The following is a 24347-nucleotide window of genomic DNA, read 5'->3' on the forward strand; positions in this document are numbered from 1 at the left end:
ACTGGCATAAGTTTCTAAAGCTTTCCTAAAAGAATAATAAGATCCAATTTGCCTAATCCAAAGGGGGAGCTAGTTCAATATTTTCACTCTTTGAAACACAAAAGAAGATTCTAACATATATTTTCGAAGAATGTTTTTTGCAGATGGATATCCTGATTTCAATCGCTGCATACCATGAGCAGTAACAAGTGACGTTGGCCCTCTTCTATTAAACTGTGCTAGCAGTTTTTAGTGCTGTGAGCCGTGCTGAATGGCCCTCGCTGCTCCCGATGATCATAGGATCTCAATGAGCATCGGGAGCAGCGTGAGCCATTCAGCCCAGCTCTCTGTGCTACAAACTGCTAGCACAGTTTAATAGAAGATGAGGTTAATTATGTTTATGACTACATAGGAGCTTTGTAGTCCATATAAAGAGTTATTTTATTTACAGTATTCCTCCCCCCTTTTACAAAACCACGATAGTGGTTTTTAGTGCAGGTTGGCGCACTGAATGTTCCGTGCTGCTTCTGACACTCATAGAGTTCCTATGAGCATCAACAGCAGTCCAGAGCATTCAGCGCACCAGCCTGTGCTAAAAAAACACTATCACAGTTTTGTAAAAAGGGGGGTCTATTAGTTATTTTTAAAAAACCCGGCTCCTTTTATCAAGCCATATTATAGTATTTTATCGCTGGCTGTTGTGGTAAAAGCTCTGATGCGCATAGGAAGTCTATGAGCATCGGAGCTTTGACTGCAGCAGCCAGCAATAAAAAATCCTAATGCAGCTTGATAAAAGTGGGCCTAAACGTTAGACGCTTCCGTTATGTCTCTTACAAAAAGATGTTAGGGCCTTGAATTCCTTGGTATCGAAGTTCGGTTGGGAGGGCAAGAAACCTCAGTTGTGTTGGCTTTTCCTGCTGGGCTCCTGGGCTCGGAGGGTTTGGGCATGCCGAATATTATTATTTATAATCAGACCTGTCTTCTACGACATGTTCGGGATTGGGTCCTGGGTACTTCCCTGTATACTGATCTGTCTCTGGAACGGGATTATTTTTACCCTATTCACCTTCTGTCTCTCCATCATTCTCGGTTGATGGAGGTACCTAAGCTGAGCAGAAGAAATGTTCTATTCAGGCCTCATTGGCTGGTGTGGCAGCAGTTGCTTCCACTGTGGCATCAGGACCCCCATGTTAGTGTATTTCTACCTCTGGTGGCAATCTTTCTTTCCCCCCGGGGGTGGCTCCTTCTGTTTTTGGTAGGTGGTGGGCTGGAGGTGTTGAGCTTCTTTCCCACATCTTGGGGGATGATGGGGCACTCATTTCATTTGATGAGTTGTTGCAGAGAGGCATATCTCGATCTGGCCTTTTTTATGCCCATTGTCAACTGAAGCATTATGTGAGGTCCCTGCCCATGGGTTTGTTATCTTTGGACTTTGGAATCTGTTTTCATGCTTTTTTAGAGGCGGATCCTGGAACCAAAGTTTCGGTTTCCTATTTTCACTGACAGCTCAGCAAACTCAGTCCCCCCAACCTGGATTTTTCTTCTATATTGGGGGCCTGGCAGCTTGATCTGCAGAGGATATCTAGAGGGGACCTCTTGTTTAGAGCTCTCAAATGCATTCCTGTGCTTGTTCATAGTGCGGAGCTTAGGGAATGCCATTATAGAACCCTATTGAGAGCGTATGTTTCCCAAAGTCAGGCATATCACATGGGATGTGTGGATACACAATTATGTAAAAAGTGCATTACTGAAATGAACTCTTATTTTCATGGCATTCGGCTTTGAGAGGTATTCAAGGTTGTTGTTTTTTTTTGTTGCATGTTCCTGTCCCTATTTCTGCACTCCACATGTTGTTTGCTCAGTTTTCCCTGTTCTCTGTGTATACTTCGGCTGAAAAACTGTTCTTAAGTAAATGTTACATTTTGGGGAAAAAATGTATTTTGAATTATTGGTTGGCGGAGGAACCTCCCTCCTTTTGGTATTGGAGAAACAAACTGCACGAACTAATGGGCTGGGAGGCCCAGATGGTGTACTCCTCTCGCAGAAGAAGTAGAGACTTTGTCACTATTTGGACTAAACTAAACTAAACTAAACTAAACCTTAGGTTTGTATAACGCATCATCTCCACATTCGTAGAGTTCGGCACGGTTTACAGGAGATGGGATAGAAAGGAACTACAATGAAAGGTAGAGGTTTACAGGAGATGGGAAAGAAAGGAGCTACAATGAAGGGTTAGAGCAGTGATTCCCAACCCTGTCCTGGAGGAACACCAGGCCAATCGGGTTTTCAGGCTAGCCCTAATGAATATGCATGAGAGAGATTTGCATATGATGGAAGTGATAGGCATGCAAATTTGCTTCATGCATATTCGTTAGGGCTAGCCTGAAAACCCAATTGGCCTGGTGTTCCTCCAGGACAGGGTTGGGAACCACTGGGTTAGAGGACCAAGTATGAAGAGATTTTTGAGGGCTTAGGATGTCATACATGGAAAAAGAATCAGATTTTTGAGAATAGCCAGGTCTTCAGATGTTTGCGGAAAAGTTGGAGGGAGCTCATGTTCCGTAGAGGGGAGGAAAGGTTGTTCCAGAGCTCGGTGATTCTGAAGGGGAGGGAGGTCCCTAGTTTTCCTTTATGGGAGATGCCTCTTACTGAGGGGAAGGATAGTTTTAATTTGTGAGTGGATCTGGTGGTATTAGGATTTGAGGACTTCCAAGAAAGAGGGATACATGGAGGGAGGATCCCATATAGGATTTTGAAAGCTAGACAGGCGCATTTGAAGTGGACCCTGGCGATTATTGGTAGCCAGTGAAGCTTGGACAGAAGCGGAGAGACATGGTCAAATTTACTTTTGGACTCCTTACATGGACATTTTGCCTCCAAGGAGTCGAAGTTGCATTCTGAATAGACTTCAACTGTTTACCAACCCACCTGTCTAACCTTGGATCATTATTGCTCTATTGGTATGTGGGAGTGGGGATGGGGGACCTGGGTCATACTTTTTGGTGGGAGGAATGGGGTGGGATTCTGTTGGAGCCATAGAGGATATCAGAGTACAGTCCTCTGGTAGTTGGATCCAGGGCAGGATTAATTCGTCGAGGGCCCCTAGGCACACAAGTACACTGGGCCCCCTGCCCCACCCTGCCCCTACCCCACTATGCCTCTTCCAGAAATTGTCTGCCTCTCCCTTCCCCACCCCATTGGTGTGGCATTCATCTTCTTCCCTTCCCTCCTCCAATGGTCTGGTATCTCTCTCCTCTCCTTCCCTTCCCTCTCCCACATCCCCATGGTCTGGCATTTCACTCTCTCCTCTCCCTTCCCCCCACTTCCATTAGCATCTGCCCCCTTTCTTTCCCTCCAACTCAATTGCATCCAGTATCCTTCTCCCTTATGTCTCCCTGCACACCAATTCCATCAGCATCTGCCCCTTTCTCTCCCTCCACCATCCTTCCATACAATCCTTCCCACCACCCTTCCATACCACCCTGCCCCCCTTTCTCTCCCTCCACCACCCTTCCATACCATCCTTCCCACCACCCTTCCATGCCACCTTGCCCCCGTTCTCTCCCTCTACCACCCTTCCATGCTCCTTTCTCTCTCCCCTCCAAACATTGCAGCTTCCGATCTGCCCCTGAGCTCCTTTGCAAAAGGCAGCCCAAAAGCAGAATTAGAACAGTTGACAGCAACGGCCCCTCCCCCCCCCCCCCGCATCAACGGCAATGGAACCCCCTTCAACGCATCAATGGCAATTCGGCTGGATCTGTTACAGGAAGGTCCCGTGATGATTACATCTGCCGGTCCACCCCCTCCGACGTCACTTCTTCCGGAGCAATTAAGTGACATTGGAGGGGGATGGATCAGCAGATGCAGTCATCGCAGGGCCTTCCTGTAACAGAGCCGACCGCGTTGCCATCAATGGGGAGGGCCCGTTACCGTTGAAGCCGGGAGGGGCCGTTGCTGTTTTTAAAAAATGGCAAGGTGAGTCGTCCTCCTTCAGCAGGTCCCCCCCTCACGGTTTTAGGCCCTAGGCATGTGCTACTGGGCCTATTCATTAATCCGGTCCTGGTTGGATCTGATTGTAACTATGTATTTGTTTGTATTTTGCCCTCGTCTTGTGGTTCTTCTTGTTAATAAAAAAAGATTTAAACATAAAACGAATCCACTAGACTTTAATCCATATATATCCTTATACAAGCAATTTTACTATACAAGCAATCTTAAATTGGATTCTCTTTATCAATGGCAACCAATGTAACTCATTCAAAAGGCTTAGCCACTGTTGGAAGCAGGATACTGAGCTAGATCGTCCTTTGGTCTGATCCAGTATGGCAATTTTGATGTTATGTTATATTAATTAGATAAGTTCAATCAGTCTGAAGCCTGGAAATTTGATTTATTCAGGTAACTCAAATCTTATGAATATATCGACTCCTTAACTATTACAGTAAAACATGTTTAATGTGAGAGGGCTATAATTAAACAGCATCAGGGATTTTTTATTTAAATGCAAGCTTCATGGAGTGTCTGTTAAGTATTATTTAGAAAGTTAAATAACTATTCTGTTTCATTTGATGATTTTGTGTGCCTTTATTCTATGCCCTCTCAGTCGTCTCTTCTGCAAGCTGAAGACCTCTAACCTGTCTAGTTTTTCTCCATATTCCAGCTGTTCTATCCCCTTTATTAGTTTGTCTTTTGCCCTTCTCTGTACCTTTATCTAGTTCTTTTATATCTTTATAGAGATAAGGTGACTATAACTGCACACAATAAACAAGATGTGGCCACACCATGCATTTATACAGGGGAATTATAATATTCTCAGTGTCATTCTTTATGGGTACAAGGGACCTGTCAAAAATGATGGGTGGTGATTGTCTCTTCATGTTTGTTCTAAGGCCTGGATTGTGCTCTTTCTGTTCTCCCAATCCAGCTGTCCTCCAACCCACGCAGACTGCTTCAACCCCGCAGTGTCCTTATATCGTTCAAATGCAACATTTGGTGCACCACAGGCCTATCAGACAATGACGACGTGGGGCTCCAAAACAAACACTATTATTCTATATAGGTGATCATTCCTGTCTGCATAATTTCTAAGTGAATGATATTCAAAAGGGTTTAAATTGTCCTTACTTAGTTAAACCCCACTGAGTGAGGTGGCCACCAAAATTCAGCAGCATTTAATCAGGTAGTGTCCTGAATATCACCACTAATCGGCCAGGGCAGAGTTAAGGCCAAGTGGCAACTTAACTGGTTAGTGGGCATATTCAGTCCGCTAAACTGTTAAGTAAATGCATAAAAATAGGAGAGTAAAACACTTTGGCCCTGACTCTATAAAGTATGTGTAAAGTTAGGCGCCAATATCAGCACCGATTCTATAAAAAAACAGACTCCATTATTAGGATTACCAGATTTTTGTGCAGATAAACCCGGACACATGGCCACACCCTATTCTGCTCCTAGCCATGCCCCATTCCGCATCCAGCCATGCTCCATTCTGTCTCTAGTCCTGCCCCCCCCCCCCCCCCAAAGCTTTGTCTTTGTTTTCTGACCTCCGGCCCACGTCTGGAGGGTCTCCGAGCATGCATGGATGCATGCATGTGACGTCATCCGAGCATGCTCAGAGGCCCTCCAGACACGGCCAAGAGGTCGGGGTTTTCCAACACCCAGACAACTACTGGGTTTTGGAAAGTCCATCCAGGCACCCAGACAGTCCTCTAAAAAAAGGACATGTCCAGGTTTCACCGGACGTCTGGTCACCCTACCCATTATAGAATCATGCCAGGGTTTTCCTCGCCTATGTCGAAAACATTTATTTATTTAAAATTATTTGGCTATCTACAAATCTAGGCGAGGAACAGTAAAAACAGTTAACAAAATTCATTAATGGACCCCATGTAATTTTAAATAGTTTATTATGACCCAATATTTCTGAATTCATTTTTTCATACCGATAACATAAACATAAAGTTTTCCACCAAAAGGAAAAATTAAGCCTGTCCCAATTTTTCTAATTCTTGGAAATCATTTGCATGACTATCCCTGTCATAATGATAAGAAGCCTAAAGCCTGTCTAGTAGAGGTTTAGTATTCAACAATGTCCCACAGATGACCACATCAGAAGACAATGGAATCGATATATCCAGTATTCTATTAATTTGTCCCCCATATAGACTTCCAAATTGAGTATATTTTCAAACACTATCCGTGTTTCAAAAGCTTTTCCTTGAGTAAAACTGCTACTTCTTATCATTTCTATAGTGCTGCCAGACACATGCAATGTTGTACATTACATTGAAACAGCCTTTTATAAAAGGAGCTAGCTAAACTAAAAGTGGGTAAAGCGATGGGACCAAATGGCATACATCCAAGGGCACTGAAAAAAACTTAGGGAAGTTATGGCTGATCCACTGGCTGACCTTTTCAATGTTTCTGTAGTGTCGGGAGTGGTACTGGAGGACTGGAGAAGAGCGGATGTGGTCCCTCTCTACAAAAATGGAAGTAAGGAAGAAGTGGGGAACTACAGGCTGGTAAGTCTAACTTCTGAAGCCGAGAGACGACTATACAGTACATCCCTGCAGGAGGATACCTCCAAATGGAAACAGCTTATAAACGCTCCTACAGCTGCTTAATCCTCCGACTTTGGAACCAATTGCTGCCAAGATAAGATCTCAAGACTTGCTGATGACCTTCCGGAAAAGGCTGAAGACCCTTCTCTTCAACTGAACAGTCCTAATGGACAGCTCCCCCCCTTGCTCCCCTTCCTTAATCTCCCACTCCCTCTCTCTCAACCCTCCTCCTCCCTTCCCATGCTCCCCTTGTTCCCCCTCTTCTCACTTGTCTCTTTACAAATGCCTGTAAATTTTGTCCTGTATTTTACTGTGAATGTCAATTGTAACCTGTTCTGAGTTCCCGGGAGAATGAGATAGAAATCCAAATAAATAAATGAATAGAAATGCTTTTAAAATAGAGAATAGTGAAGTTTCTGGAATCCAATGGATTAGAGGACCCAAGGCAACATGGATTCACTAGAAGCAGGTCAAGACAAATCTGATTAATTTCTTTGATTGGGTGGCCAGAGAGCTGAATAGAGGAAGAACGCTAGATGTAGTGTATTTAGATTTTAGCAAAGCCTTTGACACTATTCCACACAGGCATCTAATAAATAAACTGAGTGCCCGCTTCTTCCTCTATAATATTACCAAAATCTGACCTCTCCTTTCTGAGCACACTATCAAAACACTTATCCACACTCTCATCACCTCTCACTTAGATTACTGCAACTTGCTTCTCTCAGGTTTTCCAGTCAACTATTTCTGTCCCTTTCAATCTGTGCAAAATTCTGCTGCATGATTTATATGCCGCCAGAACCACCATACTTTGTTGGCTCCCCATCCATTTCCAAATACAGTTCAAACTCCTCTTACTCACTTATAACAGCATTCATTCTGTAGCCTCCTCAATATATTTCCTTACTTATCTTCCCCCCCCCAAAGTCCCTCTTATCTATACTCTTCTCCTAGAGTTACCACATGGCTCCAGAAAAAGGAGGATGGATTGAGACATCTAGTTTTTACTTCTATTGAAAGAAGAGGAAGTAAAACCCAAATGTCTCAATCCATCCTCCTTTTTCTGGAGCCATATGGTAATCCTACCTTCTCCACCACTGCCAACTCTAGACTCCGCCCCTTCTATCTTGCTGCACCTTATGCCTGGAATACACTGCCTGAGTCAATATGTCAAGCTCCGTCTCTAGCAGAGTTCAAATCCAAGCTAAAAACCCACTTATCGAGGCTGCTTTCAACTTCTAACACCCACTCACTGTAAGATACCTATGTCTATCCTATCAATCCCTCTGCAAGAAACTCCCCGACCCCTATCTGTCTCATTTGTTCTGTCTGTCTGTCCTAATTAGATTGTAAGCTCTTCTGAGCAGGGATGCACTCCAGCCCCAGCCCCGATCTCAAGAGCTTTTCAAAACTTGGACAAAGTGCTGGGTTTTGAAAAGCCGTCTGGACGCCCGGATATGTCCTCTAAAAAAGGACATGTCTGGGGGAATCCGGACGTCTGGTAACCCTACTAAGTAACCTCAGAAAATACTTTTCACAGAAAGGGTAGTGAATGCATGGAATGGCCTCCCGGTGGAGGCAGTGGAGATGAGAAATGAATTCACAGAAGCTTGGGATAAGTACATTGGATCTATAAGGGAAAGGAAGGGATAGAGGATGGCATGGATAGGTAGACTAGATAGGCCATATGGTCTTTGCCTTCAATTTTCTCTTTCTATGTGTAAACTTAGGCACATACAGACAGTACAGTTCAAATTTGTGTAGACTGGAGGTACACCCAGAGGGGAGGGGTTGGCAATCACGTACCTACTTTAAAAAAATTCAAAAACTCCCTGATCCAAGATGGCTGCTGAGGCAAGTTGCTGAGCAGACGCTGAAGCGGACAACAATTGTTAGCTCATTTCGGAGCATTTTCTTGATAAAATTTTCCAAACATGCTGAAAAGAGGGGAAGGAGCACTGGTGGAGCCTCACAGCGCTCCAGAACACCTACCTCCGGTAATATCGAAGTGCTGCTTAGGCAAATGCAGGGCATCATGACATCGTCGGGGACATCGCAGTTGGAGACACTCCAGGCAAACGGATTGGAGGCGTCTCAGCGAAGTTTTGAGACCACGCTGAGCCCCGACGTTAGACCGCCTCCTTTGCACCCCCGAGCAACCAGCTCCCCAGAAGTTGAGAGCCTACTGGAAGTCGGCATGCGTTCTCCCCTGGAGGCTTCGCGGAGCTGTGTGGGGGAAGCCAACTCGGGCTCACAGGTTATCCAGGAGAGCCCGAGTATGAACGGGGCTGCTGTAACAACAGATTCTGGACCTACCCAGGCAAGCGGAAGTGGAGGAGAGTTCTCGGCTGGTGAGCATAAACTTTCACATTTACATTTGCAATATCCTTCCATAGTTAAACCCCAAGAAGTCACTTTGGACGTTTGTGGGATCTGGTAGCCAATTTTGTGAAGACAATGAATATTCAACAAGTGCAAGTGGAGGGGAGGATAATAGAACATAAAAAGGAAATTATTCTGCTAAAACAAGATATTGGTGACTCTAAGTTATCTGTAGATAGTATTAAAAGTGAATTAAAATCTTCCAAACAACTTCAAGAAACTTTAATTAAAGATAATCTGAATTTAAGAAGGAAGATTGAGACATTTGAAAATATTTTAAGAAGTAACAATATCAGATTGATTAATTTTCCAAGAATTACAACAATTACGCCTCTTGAGATGTTAAAACGATACCTGTTGGAAATACTGGAAGTTCCTGAAGGCTCATTACCTCCATTTACACAGGTCTACTATTTACCCAAGAAAAATTTAATTCAACAACAGGAAAATAGCCAAGGACCAATAGATGTATCAACTTTATTGGATTTATCTGATAGAGAAATGGCTACCCTGGCAACATTGGTAGCAACTTTAGCTTTAACGATGGACAAAAACTGGATTTTGAGACTTTTCTTTAAAAATAGATTAAAGGAATTCTTGGGACTTAAGATACAAATGTTCCCAGACTTGGCTAGAGACACACAAAAGCGAAGAAAATAATTTCTTATGTTAAAACCAGGAATTATAGCTCTTGGAGCAACTTTTTACCTTCGTTATCCTTGCAAATGTATCATACAATATAATTCTCAAAAATATGTTTTCTTTGAGCCCTACCAGCTGACTTTCCTCTCTCTATCTCGGCTTGAGAAGGAAAAGAAAGGAGGAGTATAGAAGAATTTAGATAACTTGTATCATTTTGCCTTAATTATTATTTCCTAATTTCCATTTTATATATTACATTTTGGATCTTTTGTGGACTTGAGCTGATTTAAGTTAAATTAATATCTTTGAATTTATTTTATTACTGGATTTCTTGACTTAAAAGCTTTCTGTACAAGTATATCTTGATCTGTATTTTTGAAAATTAATAAATAAATTAAAAAAAAAAAAATTCAAGCATGTGCAATTGTGCATGCTAAACAACATGTATAAACTCATAACCTCCCAGAGTAATTTTCGAGGTAGAAGTGCATGCATTCTTTCCTTTTGAAAATCTGGTAGAGTCCACTCAGGGAAAATATCCATTATGTTATGTCGATCAGGTTTCCTATTCCGCCTTTACCTCTTCAGTTCAAGGTTGGATTACATTACAAGAGGTTGGGTCAGTTACCCAGGAAGTTACAATGGACAGATTGATATGGACACTCAATAGGGTTGCTAGTATAGGTAGATCAGTACAACTATTACCGTATTTTCGCGGATATAACGCGCACCATTGTAAAACGCGCACAGGGGTATAGCGCGCAGAAATCACGATGATATGTACAAAAACTTTTCTATACCGCGCTCAGGCATATAACGCGCATGCTGCCCGACTCTCCTCTGGCCACCCCGACTCTCCTTTCGCTCTCCCCGACTCTCCTCTGGCCACCCCGATTCTCCTTTCGCCCTCCCCGACTCTCATCTGGTTGCCCCGACTCACCCTGACTTTCGGTGCACTGCCCCGACTCTCCTCTGGTTGCCCCGACTCACCCTGACTTTCGGTGCACTGCCCCGACTCTCCTCTGGTTGCCCCGACTCACCGTTCACCCGCCCTGACTTTCGGTGCACTGCCCCGCCTCTCCGTGCCTGTCCCCCTTGAAGTCCTGTCCCCCCTTGAAGGTCTGCCTGTCCCCCCTTGAAGGTCTGCCTGTCCCCCCTTGAAGTCCTGTCCCCATCCTGAAAGCCTGATGCCCCCCCTCGACGTCCGATTCTTCTCCCCCCTCGGCAGGACCACTCGCACCCCCACCCCGAAGGACCGCCGACTCCCCGACAATATTGGGCCAGGAGGGAGCCCAAATCCTCCTGGCCACGGCGACCCCCTAACCCCACCCCGCACTACATTACGGGCAGGAGGGATCCCAGGCCCTCCTGCCCTCGACGCAAACCCCCTCCCCCCAACGACCGCCCCCCCCCCAAGAACCTCCGCCCGTCCCCCAGCCGACCCGCGACCCCCCTGGCCGACCCCCACGACACCCCCACCCGCCTTCCCCGTACTTTGTGTAGTTGGGCCAGAAGGGAGCCCAAACCCTCCTGGCCACGGCGACCCCCTAACCCCACCCCGCACTACATTACGGGCAGGAGGGATCCCAGGCCCTCCTGCCCTCGACGCAAACCCCCCTCCCTCCAACGACCGCCCCCCCCCCAAGAACCTCCGACCGACCCGCGACCCCCCTGGCCGACCCCCCCACCCCCCTTCCCCGTACCTTTGGAAGTTGGCCGGACAGACGGGAGCCAAACCCGCCTGTCCGGCAGGCAGCCAACGAAGGAATGAGGCCGGATTGGCCCATCCGTCCTAAAGCTCCGCCTACTGGTGGGGCCTAAGGCGCGTGGGCCAATCAGAATAGGCCCTGGAGCCTTAGGTCCCACCTGGGGGCGCGGCCTGAGGCACATGGGCCAAACCCGACCATGTGTCTCAGGCCGCGCCCCCAGGTGGGACCTAAGGCTCCAGGGCCTATTCTGATTGGCCCACGCGCCTTAGGCCCCACCAGTAGGCGGAGCTTTAGGACGGATGGGCCAATCCGGCCTCATTCCTTCGTTGGCTGCCTGCCGGACAGGCGGGTTTGGCTCCCGTCTGTCCGGCCAACTTCCAAAGGTACGGGGAAGGGGGGTGGGGGGGTCGGCCAGGGGGGTCGCGGGTCGGTCGGAGGTTCTTGGGGGGGGGGGCGGTCGTTGGAGGGAGGGGGGTTTGCGTCGAGGGCAGGAGGGCCTGGGATCCCTCCTGCCCGTAATGTAGTGCGGGGTGGGGTTAGGGGGTCGCCGTGGCCAGGAGGGTTTGGGCTCCCTTCTGGCCCAACTACACAAAGTACGGGGAAGGCGGGTGGGGGTGTCGTGGGGGTCGGCCAGGGGGGTCGCGGGTCGGCTGGGGGACGGGCGGAGGTTCTTGGGGGGGGGCGGTCGTTGGGGGGAGGGGGTTTGCGTCGAGGGCAGGAGGGCCTGGGATCCCTCCTGCCCGTAATGTAGTGCGGGGTGGGGTTAGGGGGTCGCCGTGGCCAGGAGGGTTTGGGCTCCCTCCTGGCCCGATATTGTTGGGGAGTCGGCGGTCCTTCGGGGTGAGGGTGCGAGTGGTCCTGCCGGGGGGGGGGATGTATCGGACGTCGGGGAGTCGGCCGGGCAAGAGGGCTTGGGCTCCCTCTTGCTCCGATCGTGGATGCGGGTGCGGGTGGGAGCGCGTGCGAGCGGTCGTTCGGGGTGGGGGTGCGAGCGGTCCTGCTGGGGGGGTGAATCGGGCGTCGGGCGGGGTGGGAACTATGTGTAAAAACTTTTGTATACCGCGCTCAGGCATATAACGCGCGAGGGGTATGCGCGGTACGTAAAATCACGTATAACGCGCGCGTTATATCCGCGAAAATACGGTAATACAGTTAGGTCATAGTTTCAAATACATAGGGCTCCTTTTACGAAGGTGCATTAGGGCCTTAACGCGCGGAATAGCGCGTGCTAAATTGTCACGTGCGCTAGCCACTACCGCCTCCTTTTGAGCAGGTGGTAGATTTTCAGCTAGCGCGCACTATAGCGCACGTTACATAGAAACATAGAAATAGACGTCAGATAAGGGCCACGGCCCATCTAGTCTGCCCACCCTAATGACCCTCCCCTACCTTTGCCTAGTGAATAGAGCCCAAGTGTCGATCCCATTTGGCCTTAAAATCAGGCACGCTGCTGGCCTCAATCACCTGCAGTGGAAGACTATTCACGTTAATCCGGTGCGTGCGGTAAAACCCGTAGCACACCTTCGTAAAAGGAGCCCATAGTTACAAGTCATTATCCCATAAAGGCCGGATAAACAGAAATCCCTTCCCTTCCTGCTTCTTCCCCCTCTGTAATGCTGTCTTTAATCAGAAATAGTGGTTACAGCTGGGGAAATTCTATGCAAATGCAGAATTTGCCTAGACTTCCACTTCTGCGCTGAATTCTGCACTAGATCTGCAAAATCTGCACAGGCATGGACATGGTGGCTCTTCTCAATCTCTCTCCCACAGAGATTACACATAGCAAGAAGAGGAGAAGATAAAAGCACGTACATCAGTCCCCATCGTCTCCTCTGCAGGCCCACACCCAACTGTCCAGTTGAACTGTGCCAGCGTTTGTACAGCTGCACAGTTCAAATGAACAGATGAGCCTAGGCCAGCAGAGAAGGTAGATGAGGTCTGATGCACAGCCACACACCTTTGTTTCCTCTTACCATGCGATCTGGGAAAGGAGGAAAGGTAGACTAAGCGTTATCAGACTGGAGCCCTCTAAGGACAGAGGAAGCACCTGAATATATGTAAATGCTTTAATTTAACTTTACCTTAAGAGGGATGAATGTTGCTGGAGCAAGCTGGGGGAAGGGAACAGCACGTGCCATGGGGCTAAGGGCAGGAGTGGGGGCAGAGCTGGAGGACATTATCGGACAAGCACAAATCCAATTTCTTTTTAGATCTGTAATTCATCGCTAGGACTGGAGCACGAGTCAATGGCCAGGAGGCAGAGCACACAGAAACTGTGCCATGGGAGTGGGGTTGCAGTAGAGCAAGCTGAGTGTGCTCTATGGATGGAGAAAGCTTGAGCATGCAATGGGGGAGAAAACAATGGAAGTTGAGTAGGGGGAGGTTGATTCAGAGGTGTAGATTTGTGACTAGGAAGAAAGACAACGAGATAAGAGCATTGAATATCTCGGTGACAGATAGAATTAGGGGTCTTGCTGGGAGTTAGAGAGAGAGAGAACTGGGGAGGCTGGAGCCTGAGAAAAGGCAGGGGGGATTTCAGGCCTTATTATGGGGGAATTCTGCACACACACACAAAAAAACTACAGTTAAACTAAGTAGAATTTTGCAGAATTTTTAAATATTGTGCGCAGAATTCTCAAAGGGCTCCTTTTATAAAGCTGTGGTAGCGATTCTCCCACCGCAAATGCAATGAGATGCATTGGAACTGAATGGGCTTCAGTGCATTTGCCTTGAGGGAATTGCTATCCTGGCTTTGTAAAAAGAGACCAAAATTTTTGCGCAGATTTTTAATTTTTTTTGCGCAGAATTCTCTCAGGAATAAACTATGAAAAGCAGCACTTTGGCATGCACAGTATTATATAACACCACCTTTAATATCAAAGTCTCTAGTGCTCTTTAGCAGACGGAATCATAACATGCCATAAATGTAGGGTTACCAGATTTTCAGGAACGAAAATCCGGCCCCCCCGGCCCCGCCCCTAGGCCTGCCCCGTTCTGCTCCCAACTCCCTCAACCTGGTCGCTTGTCGGGAGGGCATTTGCACATTTGCTGGTGTTACGCGATGACATTGCACAAATGCACGCACAAGCATGACACCACCGTGTTGCATTTACGCATGCGCTGATGCCATCCCGATGTCGCTGCTAGCCAGATGCTTTTCAAAACCCTGACAAAGTGCCGGGTTTTGAAAAGTCATCCGGACCCCCAGACATGTCCTCGATAATGAGGACATGTCCGGAGAAATCCAGACGTCTGGTAACCCTACCATAAATGTCTTATGTATTAGGAAGAATTTAAAGACTTACCTCCACCTCCTCCCAACAGGGTACTGTTAGCTGTAGAAAAAAAGAGAGGGAAAACGGGATTAGGACTCTGTGGAAAAAAATGTTCTGAGACTGAAAGCAGGAAGTTGCCACCCTGAAGAGTTCCATGTCTGTAGGCATAAGCTGAGCCAGTCTTGAATCTCATCTTCTCTCAAACGCTTGCAGGGATTTCTGTTTCTTTTTTCTTAAACCACTGGATCCGCTTATCCATGGATGCAAGGACAAGGGATCTGGACAGGCTCAGCTTATTCCTACTGAACCACTAGAATAACATTATCCTCAGCACCAGTGAGTTTTCTGGGGTCTCTGCGATCAAAACAGGTTAATATTGCTTAATAAAATAATTGGACTGATATCTAAAAGACATTATCCAGGTAATAGTATCTGCTACTTAGATATGTCCTGCTGATTGAGGCCACACATGGATTTTCCGTGGTAATATTTGGATAATACTAATGAAAATCACTACAGTTTGCCCTGGCACTATCTGGGTTATGCTAGTGTGGTCCAGGGTTGAAGCCTGGGCAGAGCGGGACATATAGGAATACCAATGTTATTCAGTACCTGTACCAGAAAAAAGGCTGTCCTAGGATATCCGGTAAGCTGGCTGATACCAGCGTTGAATCAGGGGAATTTTGCATAGGTCACCTAAAGTTAGACCCTGAAATGAATGCACTAAGTATGACTGCTATAAAGGCCATTCCGCGTGGAACGGCCTTTATAGAATACTAGCTTACTGAGCATTTTGGCCCTAATTCTATAAACAGCGCCTAACATGTAGGCGCTGAGGAGCGCAAGTGTCAATCGTAAGCTAGGCACCATTTATAGAATAATGCCTAGCATTGCCTAAAGCGGTCTTAGGCACTGGCAGGTGTTAAAACCGCAGGTGCGCTCTATTTATACCAGGCTTTTCTTGGCCTAAATGAGCGCACCTAAGTTAGGCGCCTAAGTTAAAACATGCCCAAGATCTGTCCACAATCTACCCCACCATCTAATTAATTGCAATTTTCAATTAATGGTGCTAAGGCTTATTAAATAATTAACTCCTCCCCTTTTATGAAGCTGTGTTAGGGTTTTTTAAATCATAGGCAGCAGCAGTAAACGCTCCAACGCTCATAAAATTCCTATGAGCGTCGGAGCTTTTACTGATGCGGCCGACAATAAAAAAATCCCTAATGCGGCTTCATAAAAGGAGGGTTGAGTTCGCTGATCTAGGTGCCTAATTTTAGGCATCTTTTATAGAATCAGGGCTTTTGTGTCTAACTTTGACCCCAAGCATTTAGGCTGGTGTAAATACCAAGCCTAACTAACGGCAGTTAGATGCAGAAATACAGGTATTCCATAATACCACTCTAAACACCCCTGACCAGTGACATAGCCAGGGTGAGAGGCGCCCGAGGTATGGTGCCCCTCCACTGCCCTCGTCTCCGCCCCTGCTCTTTCCCCCAATCCCGCCTGCCATGCGTGCTCCCCTTTCCTTCCTCCTTACCTTTAGTTGAAGTTGTCGCTCGCGGCTGTCAACAATGTGCTCCTCGCGACCCGGTTGGCACTCCCTCTGATGTCACGTCCTGTGCGCAGCACCTGGAAGTGATGTCGGCGGGAGAGCCTACGGGGTCGTGAAGAGCACATTGTTGACCACCGCAAACAGCAATTTTAACTAGAGGTATGGGGGAAGGGAAGGGGGGGCGTGCGCATGGAGGGGAGGAATGGGAAGAGGAAGCGGGCAGAGAGGGGGGAGGGGTGATAGAGCCCAGGGTGGACCACCCCCTCACCCCCCCCCTCATTTCACAACTACCCTTGACCCACACATGGCCCCTTTGGAGCTGCTTTGGATGACTTATACATGATCCTCCCCAATATTAGCAGGATCCAGATAGGAGCAAAATAGTCATCAGTATACACAGATGTTCAATGACACTATCCAGAAATTGGCTGGTGTAAGTTGAAGTGCCGTGGTCAGCATTTAAATAAAATGACAACTGCAAAATCTAAATATTGACCTAATTAATCTTCCAGATAGATTATGTGGCAAATCTAGAAAAAGAAAGAAAAAAAAGGTTGATGACCATTCACAAATCATTTGGGGGCGATTTTAAACAGCGTGTGGTGTGTGTAAAGTATTGGAACCTGCACACATTGCACCTACATTGTTTCCATTTTAAAACAAGAAGGTGGAAACTCTGAGCATGAAAAGCACTTGGCATTTTTTCACCTGCTATTTGTGCAGGTGGCTGAGTGAGTGGAAAATAGTATGTGTTTTTCTTTAAATCCCATGTGCACACATTGCTTTCCTTCCCAACCTCCAGAAATATCTTTTAATGTGACTGAAAGCATGCACACTCCGGAAGCTACCCTGCCCAGATCAATGGCTTTGACAATTGTTTTCTTTAACATAGTAAACGCCAGGAAGTAAAGACCTGTACAGTCCATCCAGTCTAATCCACAAACGTTCCAGAGTTGTACTCATAATGCATCCTTTTGCAGGCACCAGTGGAATAGAAGCGCATCCTGGAGAAGACGCTGGTGCACCCTTGCCCAGGGAATCACATCTAGAGTTACTACCATTGACCCCAGCACCTGCAGGTAATGACAAGCTGTCAGTGCTGGTCTATGCCAAAACTCCCTGATCTGCCACATGAGTTTTGCTCTGTGGTCTTTTGGCAGAAAAACGTTTGTTCTCCTTTGTGTTGAACAGAATCCCCAGATGTTGGCTCCAGATGGCTTTTCTGAAAGTTGACCACCCAGCCCAGGTTTTGCAGGAGCTGAACCACACACTGCACTGCCATCTTGCCTTCGGATTCAGATGGAGCTCTTATCAGCCAGTTGTCCAGATACGGATGCACATGTATCCCCATCTTGCGACGGTGTGCTGCTGCTTCCACCATCACCAAACAGCAGAGCAGAGAACTGGAAGTGTTGCTCCAGAACATGGAACTGTAAGAACCTCCTGTGCTTTGGAAAAATGGGAACATGCAGATAGGCCTCTGTCAAATCCAGAGAAGAATGAAATTCTCCCAGCGCCATCAAAGCAAGGTCTGACCTCACTGTCTCCATACGGAAATGAGGTATCTTGAGAGTCGAATTGACTGACTTGACATCCAGATTCAGTCTCCAGTCTTCTGAGTCTCTTTTAGGCACTATAAAGTATATGGAGTATCTGCCTAAGCCCGATTCTTCATCTGGTACAGGTTCTATGGCTGCTAGATCCAGCAGCTTTTCCACTGTCACTTGAACTCTGAATGCTTTCTCTGGTCTCTCTCCTGGAGAATCCACAAAGAGGTTTGGGAGGGGATGAAAGAACTTGAGCTTGTACCCCTCCTGAATAATCTCCTGTATCCAGTAGTCTGAAGTTATCCCTGCCCATGCCTCCCAATAGGCTGCTAACCTCCCACCAGTCCTTGGAGGTCTGGCTGTTTCCTTGTATCATAACTGCTTCTTGGAAGTGGAAGTGGGATAGGATCCTGAAAACTGGGGGCATCTTGCCCCCGCCTAAATCTCTGTCTTGCGCCTTGAAATGATCTCTGGTCCGATGAACCTCTCATATATTGGCAAAAATGTCTAGAGCTGCAAAAATTACCTCAACCTGATTCCCTAGGGATTCTCTGTCTGCTATCAGGTAAAGACTTTGGTTTGCGATCCTGTACACTGGCCATGAGGTCATCCAGACCTTTTCCAAAAAGCAATTGTCCTTTAAAAGGTAACTTGCTCAGTGTCACCTTGAAGGACGTGATCCCTACCCACTATCTGATTCACAGTATTCTTTGGGTTGAAATGGCACAGGCAGAAACTTTGCTCAATACCCTGAAAATATCATATAGAGCATAGGTGCCAGAACATGGGGGGGGGGAGCACAGGGGCTGTGGCCTCCCCCACAATGATCACTTACTTTTATCCCTGGTGGTCCAGCGGTGTGCTGCTAACCCGGTCTTCGCGGCTGGTTTCTTCTGCCGCTGAGCGGCAATGAGCAGGAGCGTGCTTTGGCTTCTTTGATTGGCTCCCCTGAACTCTCGCAATTCATGAGAATTTGCGGGAACCAGTCAAAGAAACCATTGAGCGCCAAGCTGAAACGCCAAAGTGAGCTTCCGCTCATTGCTGCTCAGTGGCAGAAGAAACCAACCGCGAAGACCGGGTTAGCTTACTCCTGCCCATTGCACCACCAGGCCAGAGGAGGTAGGAGGATGGGGCTGGGCTCAGAGTCTGACAGGGGGAGGGGGAGAAGGAGGATAGGTGCAGTGCCTGAAGGGGGCTAGGTGCAGAATCTAACAGGGGGAGGGGGCTAGGTGCAGTGCATGGGGGGTGGCTGGGTGCAGAGTCTGACAGGGGAGGGGGCTAGGTGTAGTGCATGATAGGGGAGGAAGGGAGGGGACTAGGTGCAGAGCCTGATGGAGGGGGGAGGGAATGGGGTTGGGTGCACAGCCTGACAGGGAGAGGCTGGGTGCAGGGGGTAGGGAGTTGGGAAGGCAGGGAGGACAGATGCTCAGAGGGTTGGGAAGACGCATACTGCACATATAGGGAGAGGGTTGGGAAGGACAAATGCACGGGGGAGTGGAGGTAGGAAAGGAGGAAAAGAGAGATGTGCACAGGTGGAGTAGTGGAAAGGGAGAGAAAGAAATGCTGCTGTGGGGGAACGAAAAGGAACAGAGAATTAGACATAGGTGTGTGGCGTGAGAGGGAAAGAGAGATGAAGTATATGGGGAAAGGAAGAAAGAGGGAGAATTGTTGGACATGATAGTGGTGGAGAGGAGGGAGGGCAAAATGTTACACTAGGAGGGAGGAGATAGGACCCAAAGAAGGGAGAAATGTCAGACCACTGGAATGGGAAGAAGAGAGATAGAGAATGGGAAGGAGAGAGAGTGAGAGAGCCAGACCACAGAATGGAAGGGAAGAAGGGGAGAAAGAGATGCCAGACCGCAGAAAGGAGCGGAGAGAGATGTTAGACCATGGAAATGGGGAGGGAAGGAGAGAGAGATTCCAGGCTATGGGAAGGAGAGGAGAAAGATGCCAGACCATATGAGGGGGGGAAGGGGGAAGTCAGAGATGTCTGACCATGGGAGAGGGATGAGACGGTGCATAGGGATGGAGGGGAAGGGGAGACAGAGGGAGGAGATGGTACACAGCAATGGGTGTGACAGGGAAGAGATAGGAAGAAATGCTTCTTACAGATAGATGGGAGGAGATAGTACACATGGATAGATGGGAAGGCATAGAAATGTAGATTTTGAGAAGAAAGCAGAAAAATGGAAGAAAGTTGAATGTTAAAAGTTAATGCTAAAGATGGATGTATAGAACAAAACACAAAAGACCCCCCCTCACATCAATACTGGGCAAGTTTCTCAAATAATATCATCATGTAACATTTACGGCCTTTTTTACAAAGCCATGTGGCAATGGCCCAAAAGCCCTTTAAATCTCTATGGGCTTCGGGGCCATTAGCAGAGCAGCCGCTAGCGCGGCTTTGTAAAAGAGGCCGTTAAAGGCTTTTAAATATTTAAATGTGCTCCTAAGCTTTTCAGCAAGTAAGCACCAACAGTGGTACAACAGCGGTACAACGTCGCTGGAAAGGTGCTTGAATTTTAATTATAACACATTGCATGGAGCAAGGAATCTTTGCTCTTAGAACAGAATTCAGATTGCTCAATGGCCCTGCTTTAAGTCAGAGAAAGAAGAGGAGCTGAAAGTGGTGAAGACGACTCCGGATTCATTTTAGCAACCAGTAGGAGCAGGAGAAAAGTGTTCATTAAATCAGGTCCTCTTCTACTGGAAATACAGTCATGAAGGTTCCAACCCTGAAAAGAGAGATAGCAAAGGTTTCCCTTCCTGAGGACCTGACTTGATTAAGGGAAAATGGTGTTGGAAAATGATGATTTTCGAAAATAAGAACTAACTGAATCGGGGCTAGTGGCAGCTTCCACCTTGCAGTCTGGATGCTGTGTGGAAAAAGAAGCAATTTGTCACAGTTCAAAAAGGTTTCCGTTCAGTGACTTGGTGTGACCTGGCAGGAAATCTGCACTGGCAAAGAATTCCAAAATCTAGTAGAAAATGTATTGTTTGTTCAGTAAAATCATATTTGTTGATTCTTATTTCTGAGAAAAATGTGTGAACCACAAGTTTAATAACCAGAATTGCAAGTTGTTTCCATGATACCATTTAATTGAAACCAGTTTAAGGTTTCTCTCATTAAATATAGAGTAAAGAATGAATAATTCTGTGTTTCTTAACATACAATAAAGTACAAAGTAAAATGATGGCTTTGATTTTATAATAGAGTGTCTATGTGAGAAGTCCAAAATGGAGCCTATTTTAAGCCTGATTTATAAAAGCAACATATGTAAAACAGGCTCCTAGAACTTAACTGTGGATACATAGAAACATAGAAGATGACGGCAGATAAGCCCATCAGGTCTGCCCTCTTTACTGACCCACCCCCAAGTCTACTATCCTAGGGATCCCACTCCTGGTGACAGGTTCACTTGGCTTAACCCTCTAAGGCAGGGGTGTCAAAGTCCCTCCTCGAGGGCCGGAATCCAGTCGGGTTTTCAGGATTTCCCCAATGAATATGCATTGAAAGCAGTGCATGTGCATAGATCTCATGCATATTCATTGGGGAAATCCTGAAAACCCGACTGGATTCCGGCCCTCGAGGACCGACTTTGACACTTGTGCTCTAAGGGATCCCACATGGGCATCCCATTTGCTCTTAAATTCTTGCACGCTGTTTGCCTCGATCACCTGCACCGGGAGCTCGTTCCAAGGATCAACCACTCTCTCGGTGAAGAAATATTTCCTGGTGTCACCATGAAATTTCCCGCCCCTGAGTTTGAGCGGATGCCCTCTTGTGGCTGAGGGTGCGGAAGGGCAGACTGGATGGGCCATTTGGCCTTTATCTGCCGTCAATTCTATGTTTCTAGATCTGCCCCCAGCAACATACAGAATGCTGATGCACAAGTTTACACTTGCTCTGAAGAAGGTGTAAATGAGTGAGTGCATGTAATCTATGAGGGTAATTTTGTAACAGGTTAAGATTATAAGAAGATGCCTACGGTGCTTATTTTAGAAGCTTTACCTGTGTTTTGAACATCTAAAAACCGGCATTTAGACATCTATATTGCGTGGACATCCAAATACCCATTTTATATGGCCAGAATATAGACATCTAACACTGCACTACATTCACATGGCAAGGAGGTGTGGCGTAGCCATGTTTTGGGTGGGATAAGGCAGGGGTCAAAAGATGGATGTCCATATTTAGAGTAGACCTGGTGCTTGGCATGTCCAGGCTGCAGAAAGTGCACTGTCTCTTATTGTGATTGTACCAACTGTACCTGAATTTCTAGTTCATCTTCAGCTTGGATTTATATCTAAAATTCAAATAGCCATCACATAATGGCAACATGTAGTGCCTGGATTTAGGGTCCACAACTGCAGGGTTCGATAAAGAACACCGGTGAATGGCCTCTGGCAAAGGACTGTCACTGCATTGACTAGGCTGAGATGAAAGAGGGAAAAATAAGGGAAAATATGCCTGAGTTGTTTTAAATAAAGGCTTATAGCATCAAATTCCTGACCTGGTTGCAAATGAGCTGGAAGCCCAAGAATCTGCCAGGTCAACAGAATACAAAAAAAAAAATCTTCTCTTGAAGTACAGTGCCATGAGTCTCAATTCACTATTATCTGAGCTGTTCTCCTTATCTGCTGTTACTGTATTAGAAAACAAATGTCTTGTAATTGCTAGGTGAATCTTACCACCTGCCGTGCTACTCTTGAAATACTGCACAAAACCCAGGAAATGCAGCTTTCTTGTAAGGCTGATGCTGTGCTAAGGACCCAAACGATATTCTTAGCAAAACTATTAAGATGCAGGTACCCGAGATTGGAATCCGGTAGGCTGTCAAGCCAGGCTCGAAGCTCATAATGGTAAAATGTTTGTAGGCGTATTTACAGGACTTGATAACTGCTGTACTGATGCACTATTGACAGGGGACAATTTTTCCACACACACGCTCTATAGACAGATACACACTGGCTGCCTAAAGAGCCACTTTTTCTCTTTCGTTCGCTGACAGCATCGAGCTTAGGGAATAATTAATTCAACAGCCCAAAAGCTCAGGGCTGAAGTTGCCACATTATTTGCGAGATTAGTATGAGGAGCTAATTAAGATGCAATCTTGTGCAGCAGTTTGAGGGGAGGGGGGGTCTCAAAACACCAGAGTGAGAATGATAGATTGAGTGAAGTCTAAGGAGCTGTTACTGTTGTCTAACAAATTGGTTTCTATTAGATTTGAATAATTTTAGGCCCTCTTCTGTCTTTCATCCTATGCCAGGGTAGCATCACCTGCAGATTGTTCTAATACAGAATGCATTATGATTACCTTACAGTTGGGAAGAGTAAAGCACGCAGCGGTAACATTACTTGTTTAAGCCCAGGAGATGAAATCCATAGTGATCATTCTCTTATAGCTTTTTTTTTTTTTTTTTTTGCCATTCTTTAGAATGGCAGAGTAAGGAAAGCAACACCAAGAATATGAGATCGCTAGTGACAAAACAGAACCTGCATACTTAACCCCTGTTCTGTCCCGCCCTCCTCTCTCAGGTCTATGTGACATCCAGGATCTGCAGATTTTACGGGGACAGTCCTTACTATTAGGGTTACCATATGACTCTAGAAAAAGGAGGATGGATGGAGGCATCCGGGTTTTACTTCTATTGCTTTCAACAGAAGTTAAGCCCAGATGTCTCTTTCTGTCCTCCTTACTTCCATTGCTTTCAGCAGAAGTAAAACCCGGATGTCTCAATCCATCCTCCTTTTTCTGGAGCCATATGGTAACCCTACTTTTATTATGTCTCAGTGATCCATTGTTTAAAGTGCAGCTTATCTGTAATCGAAGTTCTCTACAGACAGCAGGAAAAGTCGGAAACACTGGTGGGTGATGTCACACTAGCTCTCTTAGAGCTCAGAAAGCCCAAAAAGATTTTTCTAAGCATGTGTGGGTGTTCTTGTGAAGACTCTACCTCACTAGCTCTCTCAGTCTATTTATATCGCTTAAGGAGTCAAATTCCCAGTGAAGTAGGAGGATTTGTGTATCTGATTTATCCTGTTTTTAATAGAGAATCCTTGCTACAGGTAAGCGACTTCAGTTTCTTTGTCAACAACCATAATGAAATCTGCCAGTGATATCCCTACCTTCCTTATGTTACCTCCCTTCCCTCTATCCCCCCTTTATTTTATTTATCATTGCAACTAATTACTTTCCTATCCCCAACAATCCTTTCATTTCCAATCAGTCTCAATTGTCATAGTTTTAGGTTTACCCCATATTATTTTATTTTATCTATTCATATTAAACTTTTTTAATTTGTGATATTGTAAACTGCCCAGATACATGTAATGGTCGGTATATCAAGCTATGAATAAACTTGAAACTTACTGAAAACGTGTGAACTAAATCTGAATTCTAGATCTGGTTGTCAAAAAAGACATAGAAGAACTAGAGAAGGTACCTAGAAGAGCACCACAAATGATACAGGCTCCCTTGTGAAGAAAGGCTAAACAGATTAGGTGTTAAAGAAGCAATCGAGAAGAGGTGTGATAGAGGTTTAAGAGGAGCCGCTGAAAGGTTCTCACCCCAACTAAGAAGAAAATGATTCAATACCATCTTACAAGCTATTCCAAGCTTTTCGTGACACTTTTCGTATCGTTTCATATCATTGAAACGAAAAGTGTGGAATAACTTGTACGTTTCATGACGCCACAT

At 46.3% G+C, this 24347-nt stretch overlaps 1 protein-coding gene across 2 annotated transcripts in view; it reads right to left on the reverse strand.

Annotated features, from left to right (window-relative positions):
* The window catches only part of MACROD1 (mono-ADP ribosylhydrolase 1), an 835512-nt gene that overhangs the window by 294862 nt on the left and 516303 nt on the right, over positions 1 to 24347 (reverse strand). For both annotated transcript variants that reach the window (XM_033956597.1, XM_033956599.1), the window contains exon 4: positions 14578 to 14607. In XM_033956597.1, the coding sequence (XP_033812488.1) occupies positions 14578 to 14607 (30 nt within the window). The remainder of the gene's footprint in view (positions 1 to 14577; positions 14608 to 24347) is intronic.

The sequence above is a fragment of the Geotrypetes seraphini genome, chromosome 8 (genome assembly GCF_902459505.1).
Source record: "Geotrypetes seraphini chromosome 8, aGeoSer1.1, whole genome shotgun sequence".
NCBI lineage: Eukaryota > Metazoa > Chordata > Amphibia > Gymnophiona > Dermophiidae > Geotrypetes > Geotrypetes seraphini.